Source organism: Lycorma delicatula, chromosome 8 (assembly GCF_047948215.1).
Source record: "Lycorma delicatula isolate Av1 chromosome 8, ASM4794821v1, whole genome shotgun sequence".
Taxonomy (NCBI): domain Eukaryota; kingdom Metazoa; phylum Arthropoda; class Insecta; order Hemiptera; family Fulgoridae; genus Lycorma; species Lycorma delicatula.
The window spans coordinates 100,963,039-100,978,880 of NC_134462.1; the positions used below are offsets into that span (position 1 = coordinate 100,963,039).

Below are 15,842 nucleotides of genomic sequence, written 5' to 3' on the forward strand. Positions count from 1 at the left end.
TTTCTTACCGTTTATGTACAGTACATAAATTAAGATATAATTTTTATATTACGCAGATAAAAATATTAATCTTTTTCTAATAAAGATGAGAAATACACAAATTAAAAATATACCTCTGAAATTTTTCCCTCTTAACAAAAGCTTGATTTAATTACTTTAATTTATATGACAACTGAACATGGACATTACAACTGACGTAGCATTAATACAGTGAACTAGTAATGGATGCATATGATTACATGTGGGAGATTGCACTGCTGCATTACAGTAAACATTTTTTTGGAGGAACATAACCATTTCTTAACACATCATTGAATGATTTTAGACTTTAACTTTGTTATTATAAAGTGAAAGAAATTTTCAAAAGATTTAAGTAGAGCCACCTAAAATTCTGTAATTCAAAATATTGATTAGCCTTTTTTTTAGAATTTTCTTAAGTTCTGATTTACTAAACTAGGACACAGAGAAAGGTATCATCAATGGAAGTGATTTCTAAGACAGATCCATTACACTTGCCAATAACAGGGAACAAAGAAATAGGTTAGATGAAAAGGAAGTTAAATGATATATAATAATAGTTATATTAAATATTACTATAATTTGTATCATTGCAATGAGGTATAATTATATTGTTTCTAATTGTATTGCTGTTTGTTTAATTGAAACAAATTACATAATAACATCATCTCAAAGCACAAGTTAACATAAAACGCTAAGTAAATCCAGCTTGAGGTTTATCTATTATGGGCCAATAAAATAAGATAAAAACCTGGACTGCAGTGGATGACACAATAATACTTTTGATTTAACATTAATCGTTAGATGGATCACACAATAGCTGCCTGGCATTGACGCTAACAGATTATCTATTTGATGGATGTGTGGTAGATTTTAGAGCGAGGTTGGACTGTATATTCATAGATGATGAATGAAGACAACGCCTTGTTCCTTGTTGAATAACAGTTTAATGAACTGTCGTCTTGACAGTTAATGAAATGTATAATTGAACTTGATACATATCTTTACGTATATAAGTAAATTAAATAACATATAACTTATACTAATAAACTAAACATTCATCTGAACATATCCATCCGGACTGAAAGTGCATACGACCACTCTGGATCGAATTCTGATGTAGAATGCTAGTACCAGCTTAACTCTCCGTTGAACACTAGCACACACTAGATCACAGCACCGGATGGCTCAACATGGAACGGAACAATGGTCTAACTATGTTTTACATAGAAGGTAATCATAGCTACACGATGTTAAACGTACCATATGAATGAACTGGCAGCTAAATCTGGAAATCAGATATAATATTAGAAAGGGTAACAAGAACTTTAAGTACCATTACAATAAATTTTTATTTATTCTTTGAAATTTATATTCTGTTAATTCATCATTAGATTATGATTTGTTTATATCAAACATCTTTTATGAGATTAGAAGGGAACTCTGGAGGTAGTTCTTTATAATCAACTACTATTGATATATTTAAATACTACCGTAAAATTTGAGCATCGTTTCATTAAGTGTACAGTTATAAAGATTATGTTGAGAAATAAAAAAAAGATTTAAAAAAAAAATTGTTTTCTTTATTTTCGCATGGACTTATTAAATGCATCTTGTACCTTATAGCCTCTTTATCATATTAACAACTTTATCTGTCTATTTAATACATTATATCTTCTGTCTTTTTTTTAAAACCATGCTAAACTAATTTTACTTAGAATTTTACATCTAACCATGAAATGGAAGGTGTCCTGTTTCTCTCTATTACACAAGGAGCAAATTCTAGTAATTTTATCTCTTGAGATGTTATAGACAGTGTTAAGACTCAGGTTTCATTTCATGTTCTTTAAATTTTATTAAAGGGAGGAAGAATTTTTAATTTTATTATTATGATGAACTTTTTTATTTAAAGGACTTTTACAAGGCCATCAGAGACTCAACGCGTATTTAACAGTCATGTATAATTAATTTATAACGTTACATATATGAAGCACCAGTTTTAATACAGGGTGATTAAAAAAACGGGAAATTTTGAAAGTTGTGTTGGTAGCCATGGGCGATTGGTACCACTTGATAAGTGGCGCCAGCCTCTCTAACCTAACCTGCCATTTAATTGTCATGGATTCTTGGAGTGGTGCGCAACGTGCATTTGCTATCAAAGTGCTTTACAAAAACAATGACAGTGTGGAGGGAGCGGAGCGGGTAGAGAATTTCACCGTCATTGTAATCTGGGACGGCACGACCGTGTTCCATCAGCACATGCAATTAAAACATGGATATCTAATTTTGAGGAAACCGGTTCGGCAATGAAAATGAACAATCCAGGCAGTGAGCGAACCGTCCGTACACCACAGAATGTTCAAGCTTTACAAGATGCTGTCACACGAAGTCCACATCGGTCAATCCGTCGTCTCTCAGCATCTTTACAATTGCATAGTTCAAGTGTTCAAAGAATGTTAGTGAAGGACTTGCAATTCCATCCATACAAGTTGCAGATCGTCCAGGAACTGAAACCGAACGATGCAGTTGGGCGAGCACAATTCTGTAATGTAATGCTTCAGAAGATAAATGATAATGAAGAGTTTGTTCACGAACTGTGGATGTCAGACGAAGCGCATTTCCACCTCAGTGGATTTGTAAACAAGCAAAATCCTACGTAGCTACACCAGCGTCCGTTGCACAGCCAGAAAGTGACCGTGTGGTGTGCTATGTCATCTTACGGTGTTATAGGCCCTTATTTTTTTGAGGATGACAACGGTCTTGCGATTACAGTGATGTCGGCTCGTTACGTAGCCGTGCTTGAAACCTTTGTTGTGGAACAACAAAAGAGATTTCCACCAATTCTTAACACAGCCTGGTTTCAACAAGACGGAGAAAAGTCACATACTGCACGAATATCGATGGCAGCTGTACGCCGATTGTTTGGACAACGTGTCATTTCACGAAATGGTGACATTAGATGGCCTACCAGATCGCCTGATCTCTCAGCTTGCGATTACTTTTTGTGGGGTCACCTTAAAAGCAAAGTGTTCCACAGTAGACCTGCTACAACGGAAGAACTAAAGGCAAAGATCCGAGAAGCAATTGCGGAAATTCCAGTTGAGATGTTACGTCAAACCATGAACAATTTAATGAAGAGACTTCGTGAGTGTCTATGTAGAAGAGGAGGTCACCTGCAAGATGTCATCTTTAAAAAATATACTAAAATGTATGTATCCTAAAATTACATTTCCATCCAAATTACATTACATTTCGTATCCTAAAAGTACATTTGTACAATTACATCAAATAAAATTCATTTTCTAAAAAAAGTTTTTCATTAACGTTATTTAATTTTTTAAATTTCCTGTTTCTTTGAATCATCTGTATTATAATAAAAATAATTTAAGGCATAATCAAAACAAAGACTTTTATTTATTTCAATGAACCAGCGAATAAAATAATACTTAGAATAATTTAAACCCAACCGAGGTAATAAACCAAGGCGGAAAATTATTCAACATTTTTGGTTCTCTGGCCACAGATATAATCCACAAAATCATCATCTTTGGTCTTCCAGCACCGTGGATATAATCTAAACTTTCAAGAATATTAATACTGAACAAATTACCAGAATAAAGGGATCACATCATCATTTATATAATATGGTTTTTAATTTATTATTACATTTAATTTACATTGTTTAATAATTTATGTTATATCGTTGATTCATTTCACATTCAATTTACTTTGTTAGTATTTCACATTGGTAATTTAAGTTATTTAATACTATTATGGAATTGGAACAATTAGTAAGACAAAGAGGTAAAGGTAAGAGTAAATCGGTAAAGGCGTCTATAACGAGAATTCACACTTTTACTGACAAATCTGATCCCCAACAAGATAATAGAATTGACTTACAAATTAAGTAAACGAATCTTCTTAATTTGCAAGACAAATATGACATCATTCAATCAAAACTTGAAATGGAATTTGATAATGATGATTTATCTTTGGATTGTCAACAAGTCAAGACTTGTGTATTATATAATGTAAATTGCAACATTTAATAAATGATACTAATAATGATCAAAAATAATCTAATAAAGAAATTAATTCAAATACAATATTTAATCAAGCACAACTACAACCCATTAATGTATCTGTATTTAGGGGTAATATGTTAGAGTGGCAGCATTATTTTAATATATTTATTGATTTAATACATAATAGAAATGATTTAACTAATATTAAAAAATTACACTATCTACATTCTTCTTTGAAGCCTTAGCTATCATTAAAGTTACGATTTGATAAAAAATATATGATTGCATTTGATAATGCTGAGCACATTTTAAGATCAGAGTCTATAAAAAGAGATTCTGTAGATACTTTATCCAAATTTATTAATGAAATTTCCTCAAATGTGAATTTGATTGAAGTAATGCAACTTTCTATAAACAAGTATGAATTTACTGTCGTCCAATTTCTAACATCAAAATTGGATTACAATACTTCAACATTATGAAAGGAAAAGTTGTCAAATGAAAGATTTCCCACCTTCAAAGCTTTTATTGAATTTCTTAATTCAAGACGACAATTTTTCGAAAATATTAATGCAATCACTTCAAACATGCAAGTGAAAACAGGTAATGAGACCAAACCATCATTTTCAACAATGTAAAGAATTCTTAAATTTAAGAAATATGTCTATCAAATTTTTTTAAAATTTCTTAAATTTGTCCATCAATACAAAGACTTTTCAGGGCATAATAAATATTTATTTGTTTAAATAAAGGCCATTCTATTAATGAGTATTACTCAAAAAAGTTATGTACGGTTTACACAAAAAACATAATACACTCGTTCACATGGAGAAAATTAATGATTCTAATTTATACAGCAATAAGCCTGAAAGTAATATCTAATGCTCATTTAAAGGTACGATTTGATAACAAATATATGATTGCATTTCATAATGCTGAGCACATTTTAAGATCAAATTCTAATGAAAATATACTTTTATAAACAGCCACATGTAACACCAACGAAATATATGGTAATCGTCATTCATGTTGAATCTTATTAGATTCTGGTAGCATATATACATTTACTGCAATTGTTGTGGCAACTTAAGATTAGTTGGGACAAAATATTACCCAACACGTTACTAACACAATGGCTCAATTTATACAACCAGTTGCATTTTATTGAATCGATTAAAATAATCGTTTCATCAATCCTAACATTAACAACAGAATTAATTCTACTCAAATACATAGATTCTCTGATGCCTCTACGAAAGGCTATGTTGTATTTACATACGAATTGTATATGCCAACCATACAACTTCTTCTAATTTATTTTGTTCCAAATCAAAATTAGCACCCTTAAAACAAATTACACTACCATGACTTGTACTTGTGGTTTTTTACCTATTTAGTCGTTTATTATTAAAGGTAGTTACTGCCTTAAACATACATTTTGATGAGATATACTTACACACCACAGATTCTACAATAGCACAGATGCATGGGCAATCATCTAATTGGAAAATATTTGTCCGCAGTAGAATTTCTGAGATTCAGATAAATACTTCAAATGCTAATTGGCATTATATCAAATCCTCTGATAATCCAGCAGATGTATTGTCTAGAGGTTGTACACCATTAAATTACTTGACATGTCACTTTGGTGGCATGGTCCTCAATGGCTTTCACAATATTCTCCCCATTGGCCAAAAAATAATATTACTTTTAATAATTGTAATATGAATTCTGAATGTTTAATAGAAAGACGCAAAAATGTAGTAACTCATTTGTATCTACGGTTGTATTCGATTACACAGAATGATTTTCTTAACTGCACACTTTAATTCGCACATTTAGTTTCTGTTTTAGATTTTATCGTAATTCTAAACCAATTAAAATGGAACGAATCATTGGTTCCCTAACTTTCAAAGGAATTAAAATCACACTCTTAACTTTTTCATTCAACAATCGCAACACATGCATTTTAGTAATGAAATAAATAGTCTTAAAAACAATCAAACTATTGCTAATCATAGCAAACTTGTATCATTTGATCCATTTCTGGAAAATTTAGGCTTACTTTATGTAGGAGGAAGATTACAACATTCTGTATTACATTACCATGTTAAACATTCTTTTATTTTATATCCGAATGCAAATATTACAAAACTGATTATTAATGGTGAGCATTTGCATCTTTTGCATTTGAGTGTTCAATTAACACATCAGTCTTGATATCAGAAATATTTGATTATAATTGGTAAGAGAATTATTTCTTCTATCATTTGTAAATGTACGATATGCTTTCAATATAATGCAAAAAGCCAGGTACAAGAGCTTGGTCAGTTACCATCTTCCAGAGTTATTCCTTCCTGACCATTCTCTACATGTGCAGTAGACTATGGTGGCCCAATTATGATTTGTCATGGCGGGCAAAGGTTTAAGACCTTAAGTAAATCTTATAGTACTTTTAATATGTCTCACTACTACATCTATTTATTTAGAATTAGTTTCTGATCTTACTTCAGTCATTTATTGCAGCATTTAAAAGATTTATATGATGTAGGAGTATTCCCACTCAAGTCTTTTCTGGTTCCAACTTCTGTTCCACCAAAAATATACTTTATAAGTTATATCAATTTTTAAATTCAGAAAACTAAAAACAGACATTCAAACTTTCACAACTACACAAGGTATAACCTGGTCATTTATTGCTCCCTCTTCACCCCATTTAGGTGGTTTATGGGAAAACACCATCAAAAGCAATAAATTTCATATGCGTCATGTAATTGGACAAATGATCCTTAATTTTGAGGAATTATATACAGTTTTAACACACAAATTGAAGCCTGTCTCAAGTCCTATCCTATTTTCGCTCGTTTGACACTTTCTCACAGGATGTCCACTCACTTCTTTGCTTGAACTCAACTGCTAAAGAATTAAATTAACTGCTTAGGCCGTTGCCAATTACTCCAATAATTTATATAATCTATCTGCAGATGATGGTCTAAGGACTATTTAATTATTTACAGTAATGCAATAAATGGCGTTTTCCTTCTTGTAATCGTTGTGTCGGAGATTTAGTATTACTTACAAACAAAAATTCTTCATCCATGCATTAGAAAGATGGAATTATCACCCAGGTTTACCAGGGTTCTGTTCTGACAATCTAATAAGGGTTGTTGATTTACATATAGTTAATGGTCCATTAAGAAGACCTGTGCATAAGTTGTGCCAATTACCAATCTCAAATGATTGATTTAAATAATATTTTTCACTGTTTTAATTATTTTCATACTATTGTTCTTGTAATTTCATTTGATTATATTCTTATGATTGTTAACATGCTTATAAATATTGTTTTAATATTTGTAACCTAATTTCCATATGTTGTATAAATGATTGTAATCTTAATCTTTTAATTTAAACATTTTTATGTTTAAAATGTAATTTTATACAAATATATCTTATATATACCAATATACAAATACCTATAGATATATATATTAACTTATTTATACAAATATATCTTATATAACTGATGATGTGGGATCCCATGAATGTGCTTCTAGAATTAAAAAAAAAAAAAGGTGTCATTTCATTTACTTTGTAATTCTGTACTTGGGTTGTTCAGGTTGGTTGTTGATTGTAAAAATACAGTATATTGGTACAGAGGAATACAGATCTGAGGAATACAGGTCTTATAAGCACTGACTTCAGAAAAATCAATATTATGCATTGCATGATTAATATATATATATATATAGGTGCAATAAGACACCAGTAATAATTGAATGATTATGAGGATTGGGATTCCTAGATTTATTTATTATTTAAGATTAACATGAATGTAATTTCAAGGTGTTATAGATCAAATTATGCAATTGTATTATTATTTATTTAGCAATATGCTGAATAATATTTATCGAAATACTATTTACAAATTATATTTATTATGAGCTTTTAATTTATTATATATTTATATGAGTACTATTAACATATCACAATGAATGTAAATTACAATTTCAACTAATTATAAATATTAACAATTTGATTATATTACTCTGATAAACATAATTTTTGTTTCCTAACATGCGATACATGATTTTAATCTGTTTTTTGATGCTGAAAACAAATATGAACAGTCTTTCTATCACCTACCATTTTTGAAAAAGTTTTTAAGTTTAATTAATGGTTTTTTTTCATTTTTTAACATATAGTTAGCATTTTAAACTCCTAAATTGTATTTTGTTAGCTTATTTTTTATTGTTTAACTTTGTTAACATAATTTGTAAGTTATAAATAAACAATACTAGACAAAGAATTAAATCATATCATAGTCACATATTATGACATCATATCTAATACTGAAGAGTGAGCCTTCATGGACACGATCAATGATGTCTGTGCAGATCAAAACATGTAGCTGAAAACACAGCTGTGTTGTTTGTATTAAGCACTGAATTTAGGAATGAATTAATTTTGTTCAGTCTTATTGCTGTCTTAAGTTTGTTAAAAGTGCAGTGTCATAATGCTTTGAAATTGTGTAAATGATGTGGATGCCTTTTGTTAAGTATGTGGTGATTTTAACATAAAACCAAATAGATAAAACATTACACCTTTAATTAAAAAAGCATATCATTTGTACTTTCAGTGTAAAATTGGTGATGAGGATAAGATGTGGGCTTCTCATATAGTATGCACTAATTGTACTGCATATTTAGGAGGATGGCTGAAAGGTACATGGAAGGCTTTGCCATTTGGTGTACCTATGGTTTGGCGTGAACCAAAGGATCATGTAACTGATTGTTACTTTTGTTTAACAAGTCTGTCTGGAATTTCTAAAAAATCTAAACATGCTGTAAAATATCCTTCATTGCAATCTGCAATCAGGCCTGTACCTCACCGTGAAATTATTCCAGTTCCTGAGCCACTTGCGAATATACGTTTCAAAAGCAGCGTTGGAGAATCAGGTAGTACTGAAGAAGACAACTATGATTTTAAATTATCTTCCAATAAGCTACATCTTATATCACAAGGTGAATTAAATGACTTGGTTAGGGATTTAAATTTATCAAAAAATCAAGCTTAACTGTTAGCATCAAAGACTGCAAGGTTGTAATTTACTTAAAAAAAATACAAAAATTTCAGGTTTTCAAAACCATCAAAAAGAACTTTCTCGGTACTTCATTGATGAAAATAATTTGGTTTATTGCACAAATATTGATGAGCTTATGTTGCAGTTAGGGCAAGTTCACAAACCTGAGGACTGGCGTTCTCAGGTTCTGCTACACAACGTTAACAAATATCCATCTAATGGTATTAATTTGAAAGAGACATATGATGTGAAAAAAATAGAGACATTCTTGAAAAAATAAATTATAAAAATCATAGCTGGAAAATGTGGTGATTTGAAAGTTATAGCTATTTTGTTAGGCTATACTAAGTACATGTGTTTTCTTTGCGAATGGGACAGCCGAGCTAGGATAAACTTTATGTTACCAAAGAGTGGAAGAAACGAGACAACTTAACTCCAAATGGGAAAAATATTATTCATGAGCCCTTAGTTGAACCCAAAAAAATTTTTTAACCCCTCTCCATATCAAGCTAGAACTAATGAAAATTTTTGTAAAAGCAATGAAAAAGGAGAGTCCTGGATTTTTGTGCATTAGGCAATTTCCAAATGTAAGTGAAGGAAAAATTAAAGGAATATTTGTTGACCCACAAATAAGAGAGTTGGTCAAAGATGATGCATTTAACTCAATGTTAAATAATGTAGAAAGTACAGCTTGAGCTTCATTTAAAGACATTTGCAAAATTTTTCTAGGCAAACAAAAATTTGACAATTACCACAATATTTTTAATCAACTTCTTACTTCATACAGAGCTATGGGATGTAATATGACTTGGAAAATACATTTACTCCACTCACATCTGGATTTTTTCCCGGACAAACTTGGAGACGCAAGTGACGAACATGGAGAACATTTCCACCAACACAATTCGGTGATGGAAAGCGGTGTAAAAGGAAACAGAATACTAACATGCTAGCGCTGATTACTGTTGGGACATTAATTCGGGATGTGCGTGAGACTATTTATAAAAGAAAAGCATCAGCGAAATCATTCAAATACAGGTATGGCCATGCAAAATTATAAATTTTACAGATTTTAACTACATTTTCCCTTAATTTTTTTTTATGCATAATTTATTTAAAACTAAGGGTGATAGAAAAAATATATTTACAAAATATATTTAACGGATGTAAAACAACAATTCAAGAAATGATATCACACTTAGAGAAACATTAATAATTTTTTTTTTGTTTATCAGTGTTACTGTTCATTTATTCACAACTAAACTTGTTTTTTATTCTATTGAAATGCTTCATAATGGATTGTATCATGAATGTAACTTACTGTAATTGCAAATATCATATGATTCATGTTATTGTTTGTAATAGTTTCATTTACAATGTTCAAAAAAAAAATCAAATGATTTTTGGCGGGCAGTTATATTAAGACTGAGGTTTCATTTCATGTTCTTTAAATGTTATTAAAAGGAGGAATTTTAAATTTCATTATAATGAGGAACTGTAAATTTTATTTAAAGGACTTTTACATTTTAGAAGTACTTTGGACGGCTGCACTCGGCTCCCTATATGCTAAAAGCAAAGCTTTACTTTACGCTGACTCCCACTAGAATAGTGAGTCTAGTAACAGCCATCAGAGACTCAACATGTATTTAACAGCCATGTAAAATTAATTTATAACAACATTACATATATGAAGCACCAGTTTTAATATTATAATAAAAATAATTTGAGGTATAATCAAAACAAAGACTTTTATTTATTTCAATGAACCAGCGAATAAAATAATACTTAAAATAATTTAAATCCAATCAAGGTATTAAACCACGGCGGCAAATTATTCTTCAGGCAGCTTCACAATCCTTGCTCTAAATATCCCTTATAAAATTAGTTGTACTATCATCCATTAAAAATACATACCCTATCCCCCAAGTCAATATTTAATCTTCAGTAAGTATTGTAAAACAAATCTATTGACATTGTTTACCACTATACATCCTTGGTTGCATCCTTTATTGTAGCTATAAGTGTTTTCTGTCCGGCCCCTGCACCGATCCCTTCTCCCTATGTTGAATTTATATTTATACTTTTCTGTTAATTGCAGCCATGCTTTAAACCATTCCACATGGTTTCTAATAACTACTTTTGTAATGATGGTTTAAGTAATCTGCATCTAGTATACTGTATTTATTCGCATAATTTTCTATTTAAAATTTCATGGTGGTAATTTGATTATTATTTTACAAGCGTGTATCATATTCGATCGTGACTATGAAAGGTTATATAGAAATAAGTATAATACAAAAACAAAGATGAATTTTATCAATACCCGCCTCTGCCACTACAGGAAGAGTATAAGTGTTAAACCGTTACATCTACATTATTAGTTCTTTATTCCTTAAAAAAATATGTAGGATGAAACATTTTTCTGGAAATATGGTACACTTTAGCTTTTAGATTTATTCATTTCAAGTGATCTTCCTTCACACTTTTTATTTATCTTTCAGTACTCAATTGTTTTCAAACATGTCACATTCTCTTCTTTTTTTTAAAAATATCTTTTGATTAAAAGTTATGTTTTCAAATAAAAAAAATTTGTTCATTTACTATTGCTTAAAAATTAAAAGTTGTGCCAAAAGCTGAAATTATTGGTAATCAAAAGGCTGGTAAAACATATGACATTGATGAGACATGCATTCAACATTGGTGAAAGAAAAAGGATTTAATTTTGTTCCAAAAAATAAATCCTTTATTTATTTACAGGATTAAAACAAACCTATTTTAAACTACTGTTCAATTTAAAGGAACCTTTGTCTGATTACCAAACATGTGAACTGGTAATTAAGTACAATTTATGCAAAATATTTGTAAACAGACTTGTGACTTGATAACCCATTTTTATAAAATGTAGAATTTTGATTGACACTGTTGAGTGAGACTTGAATACTTCATTTTAAAAAATGAAAATAATTTTTTATCCAACTTTTTCCTAACAAGAGAAATAATATTGTATTAATTGAAAGATTTATCAACTATCCTTTTTGAAAGCTAGCATGGTATTCATTTAACATATTTCTTCTCACCCAATTTTCCAATCACTGAAAGAATTTTTTTTTAAAGTTTCGATTTGTTTGTAAATGGCATGGCTCTCTTATTGCTTATTTGTCAATATTGTCTTAGTCTGTATATATGTATATATGTATATATACACACACTCTTTCACTGAGAGAGAGGGAGAGGGATAGGGATTGGGAGAGGGAGAGGGAGAGGGGAGAGAGAGAGAGAGAGAGAGAGAGAGAGAGAGAGAGAGAGAGAGAATTAATTACCTGCAAAATCTGTGACATTAGGATTAGCACCTTCCTCTAAAAGAATCCTAACTTGTTCTTCATCACCTCGTATTGAAGCAATGTGTAAAGGTGTTTCACCTCGTTCATTACGATCTTTGTCTTTTGAGCGACCATCATTATCTAAAATTTAATAAAAGTAAATAAACAAAAAACATTCCTGTATAAAATTAAAAGCAATAAAATAACACTAAATTGTTAAAAATGGAAAATATATAACAATTTAACAACCACAGTAAAATCTCTGAATAATTTACAATGATGTGGTCAGAAAATATGTTTGGAGATGTACTGTAGTTTTAAGGGGCCTGAAGAAATATTTTGTCAGTTGTAGTTAATGATTAATGACAAATTTTGATCTATATCACTTCCATTATTATAGTAAAGATTTTAAATAAGTAAAAATATGATATATTAGTTAAAAGGCCGGTCAGTATGGCTATGGCATGTTTACAGCATAATGAAAAGAACAATAGTACAGGGCAGCAAAATTGTACATTACCACTGTAAGAATAACACATCCAGACTTATTGCTTCAGAATAACAGAATATTGTGAATAGTAGTATTTATTATTCTATCAATCAGTTTACTTAAAACAATAAAAATTAAAAACATGGAATAAAACTCTCATTATACACTTTCAACATGAAATTAGAAAAAAACTGACAGCAAGATAATAAAATTTAACTGACATATTGTCTAAATTATTAAAAATATATTTACAATTTAAAAGTGAAATAAATTTGATACTAATGTTTGCTAACTTTTTTCACCAGACAAGGTCATATATTAAAATTAAAAGTTGTGCCTCCACAAATACGGTTTACTTTTTATTTCAGCAGTAACTTTACAGCTATCACAAATTAGATCAGATCAGTACACAATAAAATTTTTGATGGCTCTTCTTTTCTGCAACTCGCATCACAATTTCCATAAGTTTGTCATAAAGTGCCAGTTACAAAATCTAAACCAAACTTCCTTTTATTCATAAATTTCTATGAACAGTAACAAATTTGTATGTTTTAATGTTATAAACTTGGATTATCAAATAACACACTGCATTCACAAGCAGTGATGTCATTTATCTCGTCTACACATTGATCTGCTTTTAAGAAATACTGTTTTATGAAAACATTTGAATGTTAAATACGTGCAAAATATTTTGATTTATAATATATATTTATTTTATGTGCTAATAGGTACGTATGCATTTCAATAAACAATCATTAATAGCGACATGCTTTTAGAACTCATGGAATAAGTCATCGTTCTCAGCTGTCCATACATACAGAATAATGGCCGTCTAGATGAAAATAACAACTAAACACATGAATAAGAAACAGAATCGATTTTAATAAAGCAGTGTATTTTTAAAGCACAAAAATTAACTTATAACCGTTCAGCATCTGCTGTTTGGAATTTACAAACTAAAAAAAGAAAACCTGAGCAATATTTTTTATAAATTTCAAATATGGTAAGACATGTTATGTCCCTTGTGTATGTTATGTAGTATCTGGGAAGATGTGGTGTTTCTGTATTTGTGGTCAGTTTTTACAAGGTGGCGTCTGACTGTTGATATTTTTCTATACAAATATATTTATATTACTGTTTTATTGAATTATTTTATCATCTTCATATACTTTCTCTTGTAAAGTGGTACGACTTCAAGATTTATAGATTTGAAATTAAATTATTCTCTAACTGGTGAAATTTCTAATAATTTACGATTTCATTTAATAATTAAGTTTCAGAATACTAATGCTATCATCCACCAAAGAATAGAGGCAGCATGTAGGTGGTACTGTTTCACAAAAGAAAGGGATGTCATAAAGTTACTACTTCATATAATTAGCCTAAGAATCTTAATGGATGAGGTACAAACCACTTTATGTGAAAGAAGAGCAACAGATAAGTTTGTTTATTTCCTTATTATGCCTGATATTTCCATATCAGGCATAATATAATATTTGCTGTTCTTGACCAATAGTCACTACTGGTTGTTTATGTTACTTGTTGGGTAAAGTTAACAAAAATAAAAGGACACACAGCTCGTATTTGCCAAAAGAAATTGGACTTTAATTAGAAAGAAAACAACTGAACTTATGTTAAATCATAACCTTAAAAACTTGAATGCAATTATGCAATTTACATAACTTAATTCTATTCAAAAATTATACAATGAAAAATCAGCTGAATCAGCATATCAGTTATAATAATACATGACAAATGCATAAAATACATATTTCAAATAATAGTTTTGAGAATCTACAATTAAACAAAGCCTGAAACACAAAGGAATATAAAACACCTTTTTTACAATTAGATACTTATAAACATAACATCAATAAAAATAGTGTAACTGGAAAACTGTTGCAATTACTGACATATTATGTAATAATGAAACTTAGCAATGAACAAATGTCATTAACTTAGAAAAATAAATTACAACAATTCTTATTATTGGAACTGGCCATTTCTGAATTATGAACATCATCATACTTAACATTAAATAATTAATACATGTAATTCTAGTTTAGTATAGAAAAAAGGCCATGAGAATATTCCAGTATAAAAAAAAGTTAATTACAATAATCAAATTGAACTAAGTGAACATAAATAGAGTTCATTTTAGAAAATAAGTTTTCTTGAAAACATGAAATTACCAAGTCCAAAAACAAATTTACAACAGGAGTAATTTTCTTTAGATTAATATAAGAAGTAATATGAATTCGGTTCATGAATAGATAAGAATTAATCTCTGCGATTAACAAGTTAAAAGATAAAATGTAGAGTTAATTACAATAAAAAGAAAATTGTAATAAGTAAGCACGTAAAATATGTTGCACATGAACAATAATACACCTTATATAAGCCACCTGACATGACTGTACTTAAGTGAATAAATGGTTTTTTAAACCAAACTTGAAATTGAAATGCATAATGTATGATTAACTGAATTTTTAACAAATTTTACTGATAAAATAACTATTTAATGTAATAAATAATGAAAATTGAACTTGCCTGTAGCACACATAAATATTAGCAAGAGATGAACTCGTGAATGAAGGTGCATATGAATACATACAGTTAATCCTAGGCGAAGTCTGCAATGGCGGATCAAGAATACAGAGGTGAAACGTGGTTTAGAAGTAGAATAATACGTAGCATCTGAGATATGTAGCAACGAGTTTGGAGATTCTGGATCGATGAAAAAATAAAATCAGCAGCTGGAGAAGATTCGGCGTCGATAGAATTGGCAGTTTGTAGTAATTGAAGCACTTTCAACATAGACGTAATATACAGAATTTGAAGATTAACTTAACAAAGAAACGAGGCAAAACAAAACATAGAGATCGGTGAAATCACGAAACACTGAT

General features: G+C 29.7%; 1 protein-coding gene across 3 annotated transcripts in view; it reads right to left on the minus strand.

The window, feature by feature from the left end:
• The window catches only part of LOC142329167 (uncharacterized), a 503,112-nt gene that overhangs the window by 477,265 nt on the left and 10,005 nt on the right, over positions 1-15,842 (minus strand). For all 3 annotated transcript variants that reach the window (XM_075373520.1, XM_075373519.1, XM_075373521.1), the window contains exon 3: positions 12,447-12,587. In XM_075373520.1, the coding sequence (XP_075229635.1) occupies positions 12,447-12,587 (141 nt within the window). The remainder of the gene's footprint in view (positions 1-12,446; positions 12,588-15,842) is intronic.